Source organism: Oryx dammah, unplaced genomic scaffold (assembly GCF_014754425.2).
Source record: "Oryx dammah isolate SB20612 unplaced genomic scaffold, SCBI_Odam_1.1 HiC_scaffold_2, whole genome shotgun sequence".
Taxonomy (NCBI): domain Eukaryota; kingdom Metazoa; phylum Chordata; class Mammalia; order Artiodactyla; family Bovidae; genus Oryx; species Oryx dammah.
In genome coordinates, this window is record NW_024070186.1 from 197,353,768 (window position 1) to 197,374,707 (window position 20,940).

At 61.3% G+C, this 20,940-nt stretch overlaps 1 protein-coding gene across 2 annotated transcripts; it reads right to left on the reverse strand.

The window, feature by feature from the left end:
• Positions 1–10,581: 10,581 nt before the first annotated feature.
• BRAT1 (BRCA1 associated ATM activator 1) lies at positions 10,582–20,641 on the reverse strand. 2 transcript variants are annotated; one of them, XM_040267264.1, is made up of 15 exons: positions 20,149–20,641; positions 19,362–19,544; positions 19,134–19,276; positions 17,682–17,836; positions 15,765–15,912; positions 14,955–15,327; positions 14,559–14,675; positions 14,284–14,375; positions 13,499–13,617; positions 13,237–13,423; positions 12,964–13,037; positions 12,315–12,417; positions 12,092–12,190; positions 11,768–11,943; positions 10,582–11,463 (listed from the first exon to the last, which is right to left on the reverse strand). In XM_040267264.1, exons 3-15 carry the CDS (start codon positions 19,258–19,260, stop codon positions 10,792–10,794), a joined length of 2,442 nt encoding a protein of 813 aa, XP_040123198.1. In that variant the 5' UTR covers positions 19,261–19,276; positions 19,362–19,544; positions 20,149–20,641; the 3' UTR covers positions 10,582–10,791. The 2 variants fall into 2 exon arrangements, with proteins under 2 accessions (XP_040123198.1, XP_040123194.1); XM_040267260.1 differs by having other exon boundaries at positions 10,582–11,466.
• Between the last annotated feature and the right edge of the window lie 299 nt (positions 20,642–20,940).

Genomic DNA, 20,940 nt, shown 5'->3' on the forward strand with positions numbered 1-20,940 from the left:
CAGAGCCATGCTTCACACTGGAGCCGGAACTCTGTTTTTTAACCCCAAATCAATGACCTTTAATTTTAAAAAGTAACATGCTCAAATCAGCAAACTTAGGAAAGAGCCAGAACTCTTAACCGTCAAGAGTTAACCTGGTTAACTCTTAACCAGATGGGATGTCTCTGTCCTGCCACTGTTAACACTGGGACTGTGGCCACACTTCTCAGCCAGCCCCCCCCTCCCTGGGGCGCCCAAGCCCACCTCACCTGTCCACGGTCCTGCCCAGAGGCCAGGGAAGGACACGTGTTGATTCCACTCCCAGAGGAGGGTCTGCCCCAAAGCCTTCAGCCCGGCACGGGACCCACCCCCCTGCCCCCAACCGGGCAATGCCTTAGAGTCAGAGGCAAGAAAGCGCGCTCTGGTTCTTCCTACTCTGAATAAGCTTTGCAAAACATCCCGGCAGCTGCAGCGAGCTATTCATCACCACCTGCCTTCCGAGCAACCCCGCGCTGGAGCCACGTAAAGGCTTTGGGGTTTCACACTTCTCAGAGGCGCCCGCCTGCTCGGAGGGGCACCAAGGGCTTTGACCTCAGGGGCCCGGCTGGGCGGCAGACCCCTGCTTCCTGCAGCTGCTCCCCACCTCCCGTCCACCCGGCCACCAGGCGGACGGCTTCCTCCCTGTGACGGGCGGGCAGGACCTGTCCTCCCCCTCCCCGCCCGGCGGGGCTCCCAGTTCTGCATCTCCGCGGAACCCCAAGCCCCGCTTTTCCGGCTGGAGGTGTTGCCTGTTTTCCTTGGGAGCAGCAACTGAGCCTCCTCCCCACCAACACCGAGCCGGTCAGGGGGCACCTCCCCGCACCCCCAGGCTCAGGGGAGGCACTCCATGCCCACCTGGGCCGGCCAGGCAGTGCCCTCTTCCCCTGCCTGGCCCCGGGCTCTCCCACAGCCTGTGAGCCCCCATCACCAAGATGGCAGACCCCCGGGGAGCACAGGGCCGGGAGGGGTACTCCGAGCTCCCTCTTTGCACCGGCTCCGCTCTGCCGGAACCAGGCCGGAAAGTTCCCAGGCGGGCGCGGAGCACAGAGCGCAGCACTGCACCAAACCCTCCTGGGCGCCCGGGTCCGCGTCTCACCTCCCGCGGGCCCCGCGGACCCGGCGCAGGAGCGCGCCCGCCGCCGCCAGGCCGTCCTCGGGGCTTGCCCGGCTGCACCCGGCGCTGCGCGCTCCCGCCCGCCCCGGCGGCTCTTCTCGGTCCTCGGGCTCCCCGCCGCGCCCCGACCTCGCTGCCGGCCGGGCCGAGGGCGCGTGGGCCACCGGAACGGGTGGGGGGGGAGGCCTCGTGACGTCAGCACCGAGGGGCCGCCCGTGGGTGCCGCCCCCCTCGTGCCGCTCTGGGGCATCACGCGCGGACCACAGTGGGCAGGGTGCTGGCAGGGGCCCCTGGGTCTCAGACGTGGGCTTACAGGCGCTGACCTCTGCTGATCCCCATACAGCCTGCCAGGGACGACCCACCACCACTCGCAGAAACACCGGCGGAGGGGCGGGGCCTGAGATCTTAGGGCCACACGGGTGAGAGGGGTAAACCAGAGCCACCCAGTAGGGCCCCCGGTGAGACAGGTAAACCAGACCTGCCCAGGTAAGGCGCTGGCATCAGGGTTACCCCAGCGCTCCAACCAATGACTCAGCCTAGCCCGGCCATCACTGCCCCCCACCCCACCCTGGGAACCTTGTCTGGTGGCCTCCCTATCCAAATGTAATAATGATTTCTTTGTTAGTATATGTATGCCAGGCATAATATATACGCTAAATGCTTTAAATGTACGATTTCAGGCCTGTGAGATAACTGTCCTTTTTGTCTCCATTTTATAGATGAAAAACAGAAAAAAGCAAAGACTGGAGAGGGCAGGGGAAGTGACGGCCCACCCAGAGGGCAGAGCAGCGGGCTGAGCGCCCCCAGTGGGGGGCGGGGACCCACCCAGCGCCCCGGCTCCATGTGCGGCGCCCCTTTACAGTGTTAACTCCATGGGCCCCCGACATGGTCCAGGGGGTGTGTGTCCTGGGGGCTGAGAGGCAGGGCACCCCGTGTCATCCTCAGGGTCACCTGGGTGACCGGGAAAGCCTCCTGGAGAAGCTTTCCCGGGCATTTTGGGAGGCGAGGAGCCGCCTGCCCAGCTTCCATAAAGTCTCTGGCCCCAAAAGGGTCCTGTCTGCGGGGGTGGGCCCCCTGAGGGAGGGGCTTGGTCCTCAGGACATGCACCTTGAGTGAGGGCCGCCATCTGTCCCGTCTCCAGATCATCGTGGCTGGTCAGCAGCCTCCTGCCCACTCCCCAGAGCTGCCCGGGGCTACTACCCCAAGGTGGGAGAGGACCCCCAGGACAGGGGGGAGCTTGGATGTGAAGGCCGGCATTATCGCCCCGGCCCCAAGGGGGAGACGCTCCCTCCATCTGCCCTTTATCTCTTTGGAAACCTTTACCATAAGGGCTTCCTTTGAGGCAAATATTGTCCTGGCTCTGGACTGCCAGCTCCCAGGCCTTCCCGGCAGCCCGCCCACCCCCGCCTGCCTGGCCTCATTCTGGAGAGATGCCCCACGCGTGGCTGAGGGGTGTGTCACCGTTGTCCCCAGCATTGCTGGAGAATTTTGTTTAAGCCTTAAGAAACGATCCTATAACAATAGACATCCATTGTAGAAGATTTGAAAAGTTCTAACAAATTTAAGAAACAAAAAAGACTCCATAATCCAACCATCAAGAGGTTACTTCTCTTAACTTCCTGTTAGACATGCTTCAAATAATTTTTCTCTCAGTATTTACACAGAATTTTTAAGGAATGCGCTCTGCATATTTTGCTCTGCTGGAGGCTTTATCACATGATACCTTTCCCTGTCAACTGCCAGAAATCGCAGGTTCCTCAAAAAACTAAAGATGGCTCAGAGGTTAAAGCGTCTGCCTGCAATGTGGGAGACCAGGGTTCAATCCCTGGGTCAAGAAGATCCCCTGGAGAAGCGAATGGCAATCCACTCCAGTACTCTTGCCTGGAAAATCCCATGGGCGGAGGAGCAGTCCATGGGGTCACGAAGAGTCGACACGACTGAGCAGCTAAAACTTTCACTCCCCCCCCCCCCAAAAAATGAAAAGTTGCCATTTGACCCATCAGTCCCCCTGCTGGACATAGATCCAGACCAAACTCTAATCCAAAAAAATACATGCCACCCTACGCGCACAGCAGCAGATTCACAACAGACAAAACAGGGAGACAACCTAAGCGCCCGTCGACAGAGGAGTGGACGCAGAGATGCACAGTGGAGCGCCACTCGGGCGTGAGAAAGAGCGGAACAGGGCCGTCTCCAGCAAGAAGGCGCAGCCAGAGACGACCACACTAAGCGAAGCAAGTCAGAAAGAGAAGGGCAAGCTCCGCGGATACCGCTTATATGTGGGCTCTAAGATACGGCCCAAGTGAACTTAGCTACGAAACAAAAGCAGACTCACAAACACAGAGACTAGACGTGTGGTGCCAAGTGGGAGTGGGGGAGGGAGGGATTTGGAGCTTGGGCTTAGCGGGTGCAGACTGGTATATACAGGATGGCAGATAAGGTCCTCTTGTATAGCCCGGGGAACTCTGTTCAATATTCTGATAAACCATGATGGGAAAGCATGAGAAAAGGATTTATATCTATAACTGACTCACTCTGCTGCACAGCAGAAATTAGAACACTATCAATCAACTACACTTCGATAAAGTTGTTTTAAAAGACACAAGTTTAAACATACGAAAGTAAATAAATAAACCCAGTGGCAGGAATCCTCCTCAGAGACAAGAGGAGAGACACGGAGGGAAGAAGACCAGTGACACCAAAGGCAGACACGAAGGATGAGGCCGTGAGCTGAGGGGTCCCTGAGCCTGGCAGGGCCAGGAAGGATCCGCCACGCAGGACCTCTGCAAGGAGGCCCTACCCAGGCCTTGACTTTGGACTCCATTTAAGAAAATTAATTTCTGTTATTTTTCAAACATGCATTTGGCTGCACTGGGTCTTCACCGCTCCCCCTGGGCTCTCTCATTGCGGAGCATGGACTCTCTAGTTGTGGCATGCTGGCTTAGCTGCCCCGTGACACGTGGGCTCTTAGTTCCCTGACCAATGATTGAACCCCTTCCTCTGCACTGCAAGGCAGATTCTTAACCACGGGACCCCCAGGGAAGCCCCATGCTGCCGTTTGTGGTCATTTGCTACAGCAGCCTCAGGAGAGGACTGTGTGTGTGTGCAGTCAGCCACGTCCGACTCTGAGACCCCATAGACGGTAGCTCGCCAGGCTCCTCTGTCCATAGGATTCTCTGGGCAAGAACACTGGAGTGGGTTGCCGTTCCCCCCTCCAGGGGATCTTCCCGAGCCAGGGATGGAGCCCGTGTCTCTTACAGTGGCGGGAGGATTCTTTACCACCACGCCGTAGGAAACGAATGGAGCTGGAGAATAAGAAGCTGCTTCCTATGGTTGTCATAGGGTCAGGAAAACATCCAGAATGCTCTCGGCACTCAGTGGCTCCTTACACCACCCATCTGGCCGAGGCTTGGACACCCGCTGTGCTTTGGAGAGTGGGGACTGGGCGCTTCCCTTCTGTCCATGGGCAGCAGACGAGGGCGAAGGCGGACGTCCTGTGGGCACAGACAGGGGCGGAGGGGCTGAGGGGCTTGTGCCATGTGTGATGGGCAAGATGAGCTGAGCAGGGTCTCTGGAAAGAGATGGGGTCCTGCCGGCCAGAGGGACAGCACAGGCAAACGCCTGCGACCTCCTCCCGGAGCTCAGGGCTGGCTGGGGCTCCCCGCAGCCTGGGGGACTCGGAGGTCCCCCGCATCAGAGGCAGGACGAGTGGGCCTGACATGCAGCCCAAGCCAAGAAGGGCCTCGTGTGGGTGTGGCGGGCAGAGCCGGCAGGGTCTCCAGCTCCCGCACCCTGCCGGTGAGGACGCCTTCGGAGCTCCAGGTCAGCATTCACTCGGGGTGCCCAGGTCTGGAATCCCGTGTCCCTCAGGAAACAGCCAGACCAGCTGGGCTGCGGGGGTGGGCTCACCTCAGGTACCCCCAACACACACATACACACAGACTCATATACACACACACATACACACTCACACACACACACATACACACATGTATACATGCAAATGCATGCTCACACACATACACACTCACACTCACACTTGTACCTAGATACACACTCACACACAGAGACATATACACACGCATACACACATGATACACACATACACGTAGACATACGCACTCACATACAAATACACACATATACCCAAACATATACACACTCACACACACACACTCACACTTATACACACAGATGCACACTCACACATACACACTCACACACATGCATACATACAGATGCACACTCACACACACACACACATACAGATACACACACAGATACAGACATATACACACACAGACATAGACACTCACGCGCATACAGATACTCACATATACAGACACATACACAGGCGCAGACACAGATACACACTCACAAATACACAAATGCAGACACATACACACCGAGACATATACACACACCAGTGACCCCGCCTCCTGGTGGCAGCAGGGGTCCCTTCCCGGCATCCACAGGCGCAGCAGAGGCTGGGGAGGAGCGTGGGCATCCTTGGCCTCCAGAAGGCAGACCCCCACCTCTGCGTCTGCCTCTCCTCCAGGGCCTCGTGCCCCCCAACCCCCCATCCTTGCCCGACGGTGGTCCCTGCGGGCGGGGGGCCAGAGGCATCCCACAGAAACAGAGAAGAGGCGGGGCTCGGCGGCTCTCACGGGGCACGTGCGCTCCCTCAGAAGCGGCCCCCCTCCTGACGACATGGTCCCCGCAGGCCAGTCTGGACTCTGGGCACCGGGCGATGCTCCCCTTGGATCTGAATGTCGCCTGTGCGGGCTCTGGGGAAGCTCGGCCCCTGCGTTGGGTCCCCAACGACGACACTCCGTCCCCAGGTGCCCAGGGCAGGGCAGGGCAGGCACGGGGGTTCCCAGGACCAAGGCTGCATCCTGCTCAGCGGTGACAGGGCTGACTCCAGGCAGACAGTGGCCTCCCCTCCACCCCACCTGGCTCCTCACCGTAGTAAGTAGGCCATCCAACCCCCACCTGGGTGGTCATAAGGGCTGATGGAGCAGCCGGGACGTGGGCATCACGGAGAGGAACGCCATCCACACACACTCTGACGGTTTCTGACCTGAGACCCTGGCCCCGTGCAAGCGGCCCAGCGTGTGTTTGGTGGACACAGGGGGCTCGGGGTGTGGGGATCTGGCCAGGGACCCCAGCTGAGGCCATCTCCCTGGGATTTGGGGAGTCCTCACCCCCACAGATGACCTGAGCCCCCCTGCCCCACAGGGAGACCCAGGAGGCCCAGCGTCCAGTAGAAGACCTTGAGGCCATGGGCTCCCTGGCCAGGCCTGTGAGGACCCAGGCCCTGGCCACACAGAGCCCTGTCTGAGGGGGTCCCAGCTTTGTGGCCAGTTTGAGTACTCAGAGCCCACAGTCCAGCTTCTCCAGGCAGGCGCAGGAAGGGTCGGGGTGGTTGGGGAAGGCAATGAGGGGAGGGTCCCAGGTGAAGGCAGAGGCAGCCTGAAGAGGCCAGGCTGCATCTGGTCGGCCCCCGAGACACCCCTCGACGGCCCCCAGCCCCAGGCCAGGCCTCCCGCGGTCCATCCAACCACACTCCCAGAGCCAGATGAAGCCACGTGGTCACAGAGCCTTTCAAGGGCTCCCCAAGTCTAAGGACGAAGCCCAGCCTTCCCCACGAGACGTGAGGGTCCTGGCCACCCTGCCTGCCAGTCCCAGGCTTGCCGGCTCTGTCTGACCCAGACACCATCCTCTTTCTCCCTCTGGGGTCCCTCAGCCTAGAAGGTACCCAGCCCCTGCAACCTCAGCAGGGATTCCCGAGTCAGGGTGAGCCCCAGCCTGGTGGGGTGCCGCGGAGCTGGGCCGCCACTCCTAGCTGCCCCCCCCCCCCGCCCGTCCGCCCCGGCCCCCTCTCCCGCCTGGTCTCACTTCCGGGTCTCTGCCTGCAGCCCCGCCCCCTCCCCCTCTCAGGGAGGACCCCCACCCCTCACTTAGGTGTCAGGCCCCAGGGCTACTTCCTCCCAGGCGCCCTCCTGACACACACTGCCACCGACACACAATTACCTGGTCAGTGTCTGTCTCCGGCCGCGAGAGCACGCTGGGGGTTGTGTGTTCCCTGAGCGGCTAGTGCAACGCCCAGCCCATAGTGAGCGCTCAGCCCAGGTGGGCGCACGGCCACGCGTCACAGCCCGGCATGCACACCCCTGTACACACCCCGCGTCCCTGCCGCACACGGCTCTCCAAGCACGTCCACACGGACATTCTGGCCTCCAGGCACACACATACACGCGCACGCATGCTTGCACTCACTCCCAGCGTGCTGCACACGTCCCTCCACACACAGGGCCCTCACGCTGTGCACACATGGGCACACACACAGCCGAGCATGCTTGCTCACGCTGTCCCCGCCACCCTCACTCCGACAGGCGCCTGAGCTGCTGTTTGCCGCCTCTGCCTCCGGCGTGTTTGCCAAGCAGTTTCCATGGCGACACATCTCAGCTCGGCTGGGAGTGGGGAAGATGGCCTCCATGGAGGGGACGAGCCTCGAGGTCTCTGCATCCACCAGCCCCACCGGCAGGCAAGGGGGGGTGCTCCCCAAAGTGGAGATACCACCCCTGCCCCAGCCTGTATGAGACTGGCACCTGAGGCGGCGGCTCTGGAACTTCTGGGCTACATGCTCCAGGGAGAAGGTCACTCAGTCATTCAACAAACCCTGTATGCTGGCTGCACAGTCACTTGAGGCACAGGCCTGGCTCACTGAAGCTTGCGGTGAGGCTAGACTGTTATCCCAGCATGTGGCTGAAGGCCCATCCCACAGGTCAGTGGTCCCTGAGCATCGAGGCCTGGCCACTCACCCTCTGCTTACATGGGGCAAGGAAGCCATGCTCCCCGCCCGCCCACATGCTGGAAGACCAAACGCAAAAGCGACCCTGATTCTGCACCCCTGCCTGAACCTCCATCCTCTGTGCTGCAACGCCTGTGAAGGAGGGAACCTGCCCGGTAACTGGCTTTGGCCACCCAAGGCAACAGTGACACCATGCCAGGGCTCAGCCGCAGGATGGCGTGCTTCTGCCTGCTCTCCGTGGGCTCCTGTGGCAGCACAAGAACAAGCCTGGGCTGGTCTGCAGCAAGGTGAGGGGACACGGGGCCTCCTAGCTGAGACTACCACCCCCCCAACCCACCACAGAGCGAGCCCAGAGCAGCAGTCTGCCAGGCTGGCCTTGAGACCCTTCAGATACAAGAAAACGTGGTTTTAAGTTGCTGGCCTGAGACTGCTTGTTACACAGCAGTAGCTAACAGACACACCCTCTTCCAAGGGCCTCATGCAATCAGTACAGGCCAGAGCATGTGGGCTGTCCACGGCCCCACTCTGTGCCCGAGCCTGGTGGTGGAGAGGACCACTGCTGCCTCCTGGGAGCCCACAGCACTTCAGAGAGGCGGGGTGAGCCGCCCAGGCCCTGCGATGTGTAGGAGCAGGTGGGCATGGCCACAGAGCCTGGCTGGAGCAGAGCTTCCTGTTTCCTTCCGCTTGGACACCTGTTTGCAAACATTACTTCCTGGGTAACTACGCCTCAGTTCAGTTCAGTCCAGTTGCTCAGTTATGTCTGACTCTTTGCGACCCCATGGACTGCAGCATGCCAGGCCTCCCTGTCCATCACCAACTCCCGGAACTTACTCAAACTCATGTCCATTGAGTCGGTGATACCATCCAACCATCTCATCCTCTGTTGTCCCCTTCTCCTCCTGCCTTCAATCTTTCCCAGCATCTGGGTCTTTTCCAGTGAGTCAATTCTTCCCATCAGGTGGCCGAAAGATTGGAGTTTCAGTTCAACATCAGTCCTTCCAATGAATATTCAGGACTGATTTCCTTTAGGATGGACTGGTTGGATCTCCTTGCAGTCCAAGGGATTCTCAAGAGTCTCCAACACCACAGTTCAAAAGCCTCAATTCTTTGGTGCTCGCTTTCTTTATAGTCCAACTCTCACATCCATACATGTCTCCTGGAAAAACCATAGCTTTAACTAGATGGACCTTTGTCGGCCAAGTGGTATCTCTGCTTTTTAATGTGCTGTCTAGGTTGGTCATAGCTTTTCTTCCAAGGAGCAAGCACCTTTTAATCTCACGGCTGCAGTCACCATCTGCAGTGATTTGGGAGCCCAGAATGAAGTCTCTCACTGTTTTCACTGCTTCCTCGCCCACTAGGTCATCACTGCGGCGACTTTCCAGCCCCCGTCGCAGTCTGGGGCTTCTCTCGTTGTGGAGCAGGGGCTCCAGGGCGCACAGGCTCTGTGGCTTGGGTGCACAGGCTTAGCTGCCCTGTGGCATGCAGGATCTTTCATGACCAGGGATTGGAACCCTTGTCCTTTGCATTGCAAGGCAGATTCTTAGCCACTGGACCACCAGGGAAGCCCACGCTTTTACTTCTAATACTAGTAATTTGTCTTTTTTCTTTCTTTTTTTCTTAGCCTACCTAGAGGCCTTCGCTGTTTAGTTGCTAAGTTGTGTCTGACTCTTTTGGGACACCATAGACTGCAGCCTGCCAGGCTCCTCAGTCCATGGGATTTCCCAGGCAAGAATTCTGGAGTGGGTTGCACTTCCTTCACCAGGGAATCTTCCCGATCCAGTCAAACCCTGATCGCCTGCACTGGCGGGCGGGCTCTTTACCAGAGAAGATTGACTTGAGGCCTACTGACTTTCTTGATTTCTTCTAAGAACCAGTTGTTGGTTTCATGACTTCCTTTATTAATTTCCTGTTTTCCTTGATTTCTGCTCTTTTATTATTTCTTTTCCTGTCCTTACTTTGGGTTGAATTTGTTCTTTTCCTGGCTTCCTAAGGTAGAAGCTTAGTTTATTGATCTTAGATCTTTCTTTTCTCATACATGTATTCAATGCTATAAATACCCCTCTGAGCACTGCTTCGCTGCACTCCATAAATTTTGATAAGCTATAATACCATTTTCATTCAGTTAAAAATATTTCTAAGTTTCTCTTGAGATTTCTCGACTGCGCAGTGTGCTTTTGAACACTGAGACTCACCTCCGGGAGGCAGAGAGTAAAATCCCCATTTCACCCAGGCCCACACGGCCGAGAGGCAGCAGAGCTGGACTGCACTACCTTCTGCCCAGTCCCGAGGACCAGCCCGGAGCTAGACTCGGCTGACGTCATGAGTGACTCCGTTGCCTGGCCAGTGAGCGCTGAACTGCTACAAGGTTGGGGAGTTCGGAGACTGAAAGTCTGGCCTGGTTGGGCCTGGGGTCACTAGCCTCAGGGCCCAGAGGCCGAGGCCACACTCTCCAGCCTGAGCTGTTGGCTCTGACCCTGGGTGTCCCTGGGGCATGGTGGGGTCTAAGCAGAGGAACCCCCACCCCAGGCCAGGGAAGCACGTGGCCCCCGTGCAGAGGGCCCTCCCCAGCTGTGTCTCTGAGCCCCACGGGGCCTGGGCTACCCCTGGGCCGTCTCAGAGTCGTGTGACCCACTGGCATGGTCACAAAACATTTATTTAGAGTAGAAAATGAGCCGTTTCTTCAACAACACATCAAAATGGGACTCCTTGACCTTGCTGGGCTCACCTGGTCCTGGGTCCCCTGGAGGGTCCCCTGGGCACCCGGCCAGACCAGGGCCCCTGGGAGGGCAGGGCCCGAGGGAGGGCCGTGGGGCCGCAGGGTCCCGGGGAGGCACCACTCGGCTGGTCAGTAGCAGTCGGCCTCGTTATCTCCCAGGACACCCACGGTGGCCAGCATGTCCTGCAGGAGGGACCGGGGGCCCCTCTCCACGTGGTCACTGCTCTCGGCCAGGGTGTCTCGAAGGGCCTCCAGGTCCATGGACCTCAGCACGGCCAGGATGGCCTCGGGCGCCAGCTCCCCCAGGGGCTGACCCTGTTCACCGGCCCGCCACCTCTGCAGGGCGGCCTCCACGGAGGCCACGTTGGGACCGTCCCCCACCTCCTGCTGGCTGCCGGAGGGAGTGGCCTTGGCCTTCAGGAAGAGGAGGAGGTCACAGGACTTCTGGGCCACGGGGCGGTCACAGTCAAACAAGGACCGGAAGGCAAACTCGAAGAGCTGGACCCGGCAGAGGGCCTGCAGGGCCTGGGTCAGTGCGCCGGGCGGGGCCGCCGTGGAGGGGCTGCGGGGGCCCAGCAGCTGCTCCAGGAACACCAGCGCCAGCTCCAGGCCCTGGACACGCACCTCCCAGTCCAGGTCCCTGCTCGCCGCCTGCAGCACTGGGGCCACAGACCGCTCCGGGTCCTCAGCCACGTCCGCGTAGCCGTCCCGCAGCCACTCGGTGAAGACCCGTGTGGCGGCCCGCCGGGGGAACCCCTCCGAGTCTGTCGTCAGGACGAGCAGAAGCTCCTCGAGTGGGGTCTTCTGGAAGACAGAGTGCGAGGAGGGTGGGTGGGGGCCGGGCATGGGGCGGCAGGGTGGACCCCCAAGGGACCCCGCGTGAGTGCTGGGGCTTGGCCTGCTCTGCCTCCTTCAGGCCACGTGCCCCTGGCCCCCCACTTGCTCATCTGTCAAATGGGGGTGACCATGTCCAAGTGACAGGGTGTAGGAGGCCGAGCGGGAGACTCCAGGCCCTGCCCACACCCGTGGCAGACCCGCTTCACCCTGGCCATCAGGATGCTGGCTAGGGCTAGGCTGCGTGGCTGGGGGGTCCACCGTGTCCTACCTGCGGGACGGCTGGGTGCTCAGGGCTGGAGGGGGCGGCGAGCAGCCCCCGGCTGGACAGCTGCCCCACGGCGGCCACTGCGCTTGCACGGACGTAGCTCTCAGGGTCTTGCAGGAGCTGCCTGGTGAGCTCGGGCACCTCCGAGGCTAGCAGCGCCTGTCTGAAGCCGCCCTGCCCTGCGGGCCCAAGCAGCCACAAGCAGCGGTTACCAAGCGCTGAGTCCACGGCCTCGCCTCACTCCCCCAAAGGCAGCCGAGAGGGCCCAAGTTCCCACGGCCTGGGGGCGGTGCCAAGGCCAGGCCAGCCCCCGAACCCTGCGCTCACCTCCCCAGCATCTGGTCATCTGGGTCAGGAACTCGAGGCCCGAGTCCCTCACCTCCCAGCAGGGGCTGCACAGGCGCTTCTGCAGCACGGCGAGCAGCTCTGGGATGGAGGGATGGCTCAGGGGGGCCCGCCCCGGCCCCCCGCCTGTAGCCTCCCCGCCGTGCCCCGGCCCCCCACCCCACCCTGCAAGTCCCTCGGCTCCCCCAGGGGGGGCGAGGGTTACCTCTGAGGACCCGCTGGGTGTAGGGCTCCAGGTCACAGCAGCCGGGAGGTGTGGCTGAGCTCAGGAGCCAGCGGAGTGTGGCCTGGAAGGCCTTCTTCAGAACCTGGGGCGGCAGGGTAGGTAGGGGTGAGCCGGCCCCCGCCCCGCCCAGCGCCCTCCACACCCGCCCGGCCCTGGGTTGTGCAATGGGGACGGCGTGCAGGGAGAGAGGGGACCTGGGCCCAGCTTCTGTGAGGCCGGAGCCTCTGGAGGAGGCAAACGGGCATCAACACGAGACAGAGAAGCGGAGGGCGGCTCTCCTCGGGACCCCTGGTTCCCAGGTCAGATGGGAACACCAGGGCCTTTTCCTGAAGGCCTGCCACCTAACCCCTCAACCCCGCCGCCTGCTCAGGGGACGAGCCACTGACGCTGCGCCTCACAGCATAGCAGCTCTGGGGCTGCGAGAACAGGGAGGCTGGCAAGGAACCTCAGGGAACTTGGTCCCACGCGTTAGGCCCACCTGATTCTAGTCTCCGTCTCTCAAAGAGAATTCCTGGGAAGACTGGGCCCTCTCCCTGCTTCCCGCGGCCCCTCCCTCAATCTCCACCAGCCCCGAGCCCGGCCAAGCCCCAAGCAGCTGCCTGCCCACCCCTGCCCGCCCTGCCTGTACCGTGGGGCTGGAGTCGGGGCTCACGAGGTACTCCAGAAGGATGGCAAACACCTGCGTCACCAACTCCTGGGGGCCTGTGACAGACGTGGATGATGAAGCACCCAGCCTGCCACCCTGGGGCCTCCCCCGCCCAGAGGTGTCAGCCCATGGAGAACAAGGGCACAGAAGGCAGCTGAATCCCGGCCCCTCTCAGGAGGAGACAGGAGAGGACAGCGGTCCCGGGACGCCGCTGAGCGATGCCCGAGCTGTGCAAGAGAACACATTCTCACTCACCCAATCCCTGAGACAGGACCCCCAGGAAATCCAGGGCAGCTCGCTGGACGCGGACACAGCCCACCAGCATCGCGCACAGGCGGCCGCCTGCCTCGGAGCTGGGGGCTGCTGAGCCATTGCCGAATCGCAGCATCGTCACCGCAGCTGCAAGCAGGGGCGCCTGGGGCCAGGGCGAGGGGCGCTGGGGCTGGGGCGGGGAGGCAGCGTCAGTGCCAGCCACAGGTCCCGCTGCCAGGGTAGACGCGGGCCGGGCCACACCTACCAGAGGCTGCAGCAGCTCCAGGTGGGCCAGGGTGCTGCACAGGAGACCCACGCACGCCGACTTGGAGGGCGGGAGTGTGTCCACGGCCATCAGGTCGCCTGTGGGCCCCTCCAGCAAGCCTGGGGGGGAACACGCTCCGGGTGAGTGGGCACCTCCTGCGACGCCGGTCACTGATTCCCACCAGAGACCGGGCGGGCGGCTCTGAGCAGTGGCCATGCCCGGTGACGTATAGTCTGAACCTGTCTGCGGGGCTCTCGAGTGGAGTCCCGCTTTCCCAGCAGCCCGTGCAGGGGCTGGCTTCTGCTGGTCAGAAGGCCCCTCTCTCCCTTGACATGGGGCTACTGGGCACAGCGGGCTCCCTGTGTCTAACCCGCAAACCACCATGCAACTGAAGCAAGACAAGCTGTGGCAGAGGAGACCCGCTTTCCCATCACAGAACAGTCAGTCTGGGAGGACGAGTGCCAGGCCCAGGCGCCCGATGTGGTCAGGAACGGTCCACACGGCCAAGGCCCCAGAAACCACCACCGACTACAGGGTCGGGAACTCTGGGGCCTCCCTCGACGACGCCACGGGGTCGGGGAGGGGGATGCTGTCCTACGAGCTCCTAGTGGCACGCGAGCCAGTCACTGCCGAGACAACAGCCCACAGCCCTGCCAGCTTCACTCTTGGCTGGGGGGGCAAGCCAGGTACCTCGACGCCTACCAGCCTGCCCCGGCCCCAGGGACATGCTCAGGACCCCAGGGTTCTGCCTCCCTGCACCCGCCCGCCCTTCCCCGACAGCCTACGTGGCGTTCCGGGGGCCTGAGTAGTGGCTTCCAGGATATGGGCCAGGGGCTGGAGGAGGATGCCGAACGCCTGGATCCTCAGCGCCTGGGGACTGCAGACAGGACAGGGTGAGGCTGCCTGCCCCGGGCACCTTGGCTGCCCCTCTAACACCCCTCCTGAGGACCGGGAGACAGCGACCCTGTAGCCTCCTGACTGGCACGCCACCAGGGGCAGGGGTCCTGGGAGGTCCTTGACCCCACTGCCTGCCCCGCACAACATGAACCCTGGCCCTTACCAGTCCTGCAGTTTCAGGATCCCCGCGGCCAGAGGCCCTGCCTGCGTGGGGCTCAGGCGGCTGAGGGTCTGTGCTGCGGTCTCCCACAGGCCAGGGTCAGAGCTCAGCACAGAAGAGCTGCAAAGGAGGACCCAGAAGCCAGCGTTACTCCTCCATCCAGCCCACACCATGCCCAGTGGGCAGCTGTGCCCATGGGGCTGGGTGTGCCCAACCCAAGACCGGAGGTCGTTCCCAGTGTGCAGGCTTTCAGACCCCCTGAGGGGTTTCCCTGACTCGAAGCAGCCTTCCTGAGGAGCCAACGAGCTGCGGCCCCGGGTGTGATGGCCGCCCTGAGACCTCGAAGGAAACGAGCAGCACCCCCTCCCCCCGCCCAGCAGCTGCGCCCGGGGGCCTGACCGGGCCACGCTGAGGAGGAGATCCACGAGCGCGTGGGGGGCCGGCACCGGGTCCTTCTCGAGCAGGCGGGCCACGAGGGGGCTCAGCCGTGCCCAAAGGCCCTGCGTCCAGAGGCCATGGCAGTGCCCGAATGCGGTGGTCAGGACGTGCAGGGCCTGCGTGACCCGCGGGGCGGCCTCGGAGTGCAGGCAGTCTTCGAGGTGACACACGATCCTCCGGGCACAGGCCGGCCAGTCCCAGGCCTGTAGGCAGACGCGCCCCTCAGTGGGTCCCCGCAGGGCCAAGTCCAGGACACGCACCAGGAGCTGCCCGGCGGCGGAGGCCACAAACAGGCTGGGATCTCCCTGCAGGGAGAAGATGGTGTCAACAGCACCTGGGGGGGGACAACGGGCGAGGGGGAGAGACAGGGCTCAGCTGGGACAGCGTCATGGGCAGCAGGGACGCTGGAGACACTGAGGGCTTCAGAGCCTGAGTCCCGCCCACTGGGGAGGCAGGGTGAGGGGCCCAGCCTCCCCCCGCTCGGAGGCTGGGCCCAGCTGGGGGTTCACGGGGCCGGGGTGTGAGAACCCTTGCCACTTTGGAGCCTTCTAACCAGTCTCAAAGCCACCCCAGCTGCTGAGTCTGACCTACAAACCAGAGCACGCGGCACAGCCTGGAGGGGCCCAATACTTGGTCACCCCGAGTGTTCCTCTCGATAGCCCTGTGACACCACGGCCGCTCTCCCATTCAGAGGAAGAACCCAGCTCGGCCCAGGAGCTCACACAGGGATGGGGAGGGCAGAGGTGCCGGCGGGGAGGGCGGGGCACTCACCGGAGTCCGCAAGGAAGCGCAAGGCACTGGGGTGCTGCGCCAGAGAGTGCAGGCCCTGGATCCAGCCGCTGCGCACGGAGGGGGCCGCCCAGGCGGCAGCCCCGAGGGGGCCCGGCTCCCCGAAGAGCCCGGGCAGCAGCTCCCCCTGCTGGAAGTGAAGGAGGAATGAGCCGAGTGAGTCAGGCTCTGCCTCCCAGGGAGAGAACTTGGGAAGGAAGGGCTGGGTGTCACGCTCAGGCTCCGACCCTGTCACAGTCCGCTCCAGAAGCCCCTCCCACAGCAAACACCAGCCAAAACGCCAAACGACCCCTCTGACCATGACATCCTGTGCCCAAAGACACCCGCAGGTCTCCACAGCCCCCTGGGCTCTGCTCTTGGCATGCGGGGCACGTGCCCTCCTCCAGATGTCCCTCACCCCAGACTCCCCAGCACACCCCGTGTGTCAGGCCTGCCCTGCACATACACCTGCTCAAAGCCCTTCTGACCCAGCTGCGAGCCCACTGACCCCCGCCCGCAGCAGGCAGCGCCCGACTCCCCACTCAGTGCCCGTCCGCGCACAGGTGTCCACCTGCGGCACAACAGCGCACCGCCCTGACCCCTGCCACGTGCTCGAGATTCCTGTTCCCCACAGGGCCTGGTACAGTGAGTGGGAACTCAGGGGCTGCCTCTTTCCCCCAGAGCCCCTCCCTGGGGCCGTGACTTGCTCAGAGCTTTGCCTATCTTGACAATAAAATGCTGGCCCCACCCTTGAGGGACAGGGTGCCTCTAGTCATCTCAGACTCCGGGTGCGGGATCCCCGGGCCGCGAAGACGCTCTTTCAATCACTGGAGGATGAGTCTGACCCCACGATGGCCTTATGGGGCACTGCTGCTGGTGGCAGCCCACAGGGAGGCCCTCTGTGGGATCACCCGTCATCTAAATGGCCCCCCCAAAGTTACAGCCCTCCTGGGAGCAGCCTGTGGCCAGTGGGAGGGCACGAAGGCTCAGCCCCCAGCCTCATGTCGTCTGTCCGCATGCCCCCTGCCCAGACGGGGCCCATGCTGAGCAACTCACTGACAAGCAGCCCTGGGGTTCTGTGAAAGGGAAGCCAAAAAGGGGACAGGAGCCCAAGCCAGTGCCAGGGGCCCAGGGCCCAAGGCAAGCTGCCTCTGTGACGCAGGGCCCAAACCTGCCGTGTCCCTTGTCCCCGTATGCAGGGGCCAGCCACCAGACAGAAGGGCAGCCCATGGCCTGCTAAGCCTCCACAGCCACGGTTGGCTGCAGGAAGGAAAAAGAGGAGATGGAGAAGAGACGGGAACCAGGGAGCACCCAGGAAGTCAGAGAAGCTGGGAAAACCCACGTGATTGGGACTGAGGATCTGTTTCCAGGGAGGCAGATGGTGTGGCAGATCACGCCAGCAGCCCGACTTTTCAGGGTCCGCTGTGGGGTTCCTATACTGAGCCTTCGCTGTCTCCTCACCCGGAGACAGAGGTGATGGCTCCTGACCTGCGAACTGGCCAGGGCTCTCAGGATAACCCGAACGTGATTCTGGAAACGCTGAGGTATGTACGGAAGGATGATCAGACACGAAGTCATTTCCTATAACAGGCTTCAGTGTGGAACACCCTGGAAAGTCTGCCCCACCGTTAGCTGGGGTGGGCGGGGCCTTAGGAGCTTGCACTGCTGAACTGAGGGGCACCCACGAAGGGTGCAGAGGCCCAACCCCAGCTCTGTCTGATTCCAAAATGTTCACCCTCCACCCCAATCCGTTCCTGGTGAGTTTTTCAAAGGAGGACTATACCCAGGAATAAAAACCCTGTGGAACACGCCAAGGTACGGGGGCGAAGCGAGTTTCAGAGACTCAGGGGCCACGACAGCCACCGCTGCTGGGCACCCGCAGGGGAAGGGGGGTCACACAGGTGGGAGGCCCAGGCTCACCTGGAGGAACTGGAAGCAGTTCTCCTGGGCTGCAAAGATCCCTGCGAGGCGGAGTGCGAAGGACAGGATTCTGGAACTCAGATCCTGGGGTTTCAGCACATGGAGGAGCAGCTCTACCAGGCAGGGGTGTTCCTGCAGTAATAGGAGACTGGAGCCTGGGGCAGGCCCAGCCGGGACGCACGTCACCAGGGCGCCGTGCGTGCCTCCAAAAGGGACCGTCCTTCTGGCAACTCCCAGACCCCCTCTCTCAGGCTGTTAGACTCAGTAGTCCAACCGGGAGAAGTATTTGCAACAACTGCTTCAAAGGACTCATTACTCTAATTCAACAACACCTCGACAACAGACAAGGGAATTGGACAGGAAATACAAATGGCCAGCAGACCCGAAAAGACGTTCTGTCCTGCTGATTATGAAAAAAAAGACGCAAATAAGAGCAGCAGAAAATCTTCGCCTCTCTAGTGGGTAATTTTCTCTTAAACAGAGAGTACTGCAGCAAGACACACAGGAAACAGGCATCCTTCTCCAGACACAGCACCTGAAGTGTCTACACACCAGAGCAGCGCTGCGCACAACAGCCAAGACATGGAAGCAACCTAAACGTCCACCAACAGGTGAACGGATGAAGAAGGTGTGCTTCCATCGCACACACACAATGGACTACGACTCAGTCATATAAGGAGTGAAACAAGGCCATTGGCAGTCATGTGGATGGACCTAGAGACTATTGTCCTAAGTGAAGTAAGTCAGACAAGTATCGTCTGGTATCACTTACATCTGGCATCTTAAAAAATGATGCAAATTAACTTATCTGAAAAAGAGAAACAGATTCATAGACAAAGAAAACAAACTTATGGTTCCCAAAGGGGAAGGCAGGGGGATAAATTAGGAGTTTGAGATTAGCAGATACAAACTACTACATTTAAAATAAACAACAAGGGTCTACTGTAAAGCACAGGGAATTATACTCAACATTTTGTAATAAATTATAATGGAAAACACTCTCAAAGAGTGTATGTGTGTGTGTGTGCGTGTGCGCGTGTGTGCGTGCATGTGTGTGTATGTGTGCATGCGTGTACGCACACCTGTTGTTGTTGTTTAGTCACTAAGTCGTTTCTGACTTTGTGACCCCATGGACTGTAGCCCACCAGGCTCCTCTGTCCATGGGCTTCTCCAGGCAAGAATACTGGAGTGGGTTGTCATTTCCTTCTCCAGGGGATCCTTCTGACCCAGGGATTGAACCCGAGTCTCCTGCATCGGCAGGTGACTTTACTGAGCCACCAGGAAAGCCTATATACCCTAACCCTAACCATAACTTGTGGGTGAGGAAATATGACAAGCCAGGGGGACTCTAAGATGTAGAGGAACGACCCCAGACAGACGGCCTCTTCCTAGCACAGGGGAGCCCTGCACCCTCCGGCCTCCGGGGAGAGTTGGCAGCTGCTCTCACCCTACCTGCTTCAGTGACTGCCTTAAACCAGTCCAGCAGCTTCTCCAAACAAGTGTCATCTGCCACCGGCTGCCTGGGGTCTGCCAGGACAGCACAGAGAGCCGGGAGGAGCCGGGCGCACTCTGGGTCCATGATGGGGCTGGGGTTCCTGCAGAGGAGATGTCAGGCAGGGCCAGACCCCATCTGCCTAGTCACAGGCAGCCCCCAGCCCCACCAGGCCCCAGGACTTTCACCTCAGGCCAGGTGATGACTCTTCAGAGGGAACCTCCGAGCTGCCAGGACTGCAGTGAAGCCTCGGATGGGGTAGGATTGGAGGTTGTCAAGAGCAAACTGGAGCCCTCGAGTCTGGCGGTGGAGATGGGAGTCTGGGGTAAACCATGCGGCCTCAGGAGCTCAAAGGCAGCCAACTCTGGATTCTGGTGGGAGGAAAGAGCGTGAAATTGATCTCGGCTGCAGGCCTGTCAGAGCTAGGGGCACGTGCCTCTCTGGGGCCAGCCACGTGTAGGAGGCTGATCGGCTTAGTCAGTCAGAGCTGTAAGGGTCTCAGTCCAGCTGGGAGGTGTCTGTCTTTCTGTCTGTCCCTCCCAGGGTCAGTGTGAAAACCCTGCAGCCAGCAGTGTGCAGAGGGGAAGGCGTTCTGCCCACTGTCGGTTCCTCCAGGGACTGCAAGAGCACCTGCGAGTCTGGCCCGGGAGGGCCCCGGGAGCCCGTCGGTCCTGTGGGCAGGGAGGGCTCTCGCCGGGGTATGGGGTGGCCAGTGACTCTGTCTGCCGGGGTCAAGAGCAAGCCTGGGACGTCCGTCTGTCCATCCCCGGCCAGGCTACGTTCTTGAGGAAGGCGCCCTCCCCGTGGACCCCAAGGAGGACGCCAGGCCGGCGGCTGCGGTGGTGCTGGGGCCCAGTCCAGGGGCGCGCACGCGGGCCCCAGGCGGTTCTACGGCCCGGGAGGCCCTGGCCCCTAACCTCGACCCCGCCGGACCCTCCACAGCGACCGCGACCCCTCCCCGGGTGCGCGCCTCACCCGCTTCGCTTCCCTCAGCCGCCGCAGCCCCCGCCCCGGCCGCGCGACCCGCCGGGACTGGAGGAGGCGAGGACGGGGAGGACGCCCCTGGAGGCCACTCTGAGAGCCCCAAAGGCCCAGGCTCAGGGAACGGGCTAAGGAGGAGCGGGACACGCCGCCGCCAAGCCCGTTGCCTGGACCCGTCACCCGACCAGGGCGCTCAGAGGTGTGTGCACCGGAACCCAGCAGGCTTTGCGCCTGGGAGGCGTGGCTTTCGGCGGAAGGGGCGTGGCCTCGCCGGCCGAAGGCCCGCCTGTCTGAGCAGGCCTGCAAAGCAAAATGCTAGGCGCGCAGCAGGCACACCTTCCTCCACTTACAGAGGGATTTCATCCTGACTAAATTCAGAATGCACTTACTGTCCCTGCCCACCAGCGTCATCATCCTACTACACCACCTGCCCGGTGTGCGGACTCCATCCGTGTCACACTGCGCGCACTTTGGAACCCGCAGCTGCTCTAAGCACTTTCGGTTCGGTTCAGTTCAGTTCCGTCGCCTAGTCGTGTCCGGCTCTTTGCGACCCCATGGACTGCAGCACGCCAGGCCTCACTGTCCATCACCAACTCCCGGAGCTTACTCAAACTCATGTCCGTGGAGTCGGTGATGCCATCCAACCAACTCCTCTGTCGTCCCCTTCTCCTCCCGCCTTCAATCTTTCCCAGCATCAGGGGCTTTTCCAACGAGTCAGTTCTTCGCATCAGGTGGCCAAAGTATTGGAGTTTCAGTATCAGTCCCTCCAGTGAACACCCAGAACTG

What these genes read in the sequence shown, in the direction of transcription:
- BRAT1 (XM_040267260.1), bottom strand. Translation starts at nt 19,260, where the DNA reads ATGGACCCAGAGTGCGCCCGGCTCCTCCCGGCTCTCTGTGCTGTCCTG. An exon ending in GCGCTTCCTTGCGGACTCCG is followed by an intron (nt 15,328 to 15,764) that starts GTGAGTGCCCCG and finishes GTCCCCCCCCAG; the next exon opens with GTGCTGTTGACACCATCTTC. An exon ending in GATGACCAGATGCTGGGGAG is followed by an intron (nt 11,944 to 12,091) that starts GTGAGCGCAGGG and finishes TTGGGCCCGCAG; the next exon opens with GGCAGGGCGGCTTCAGACAG.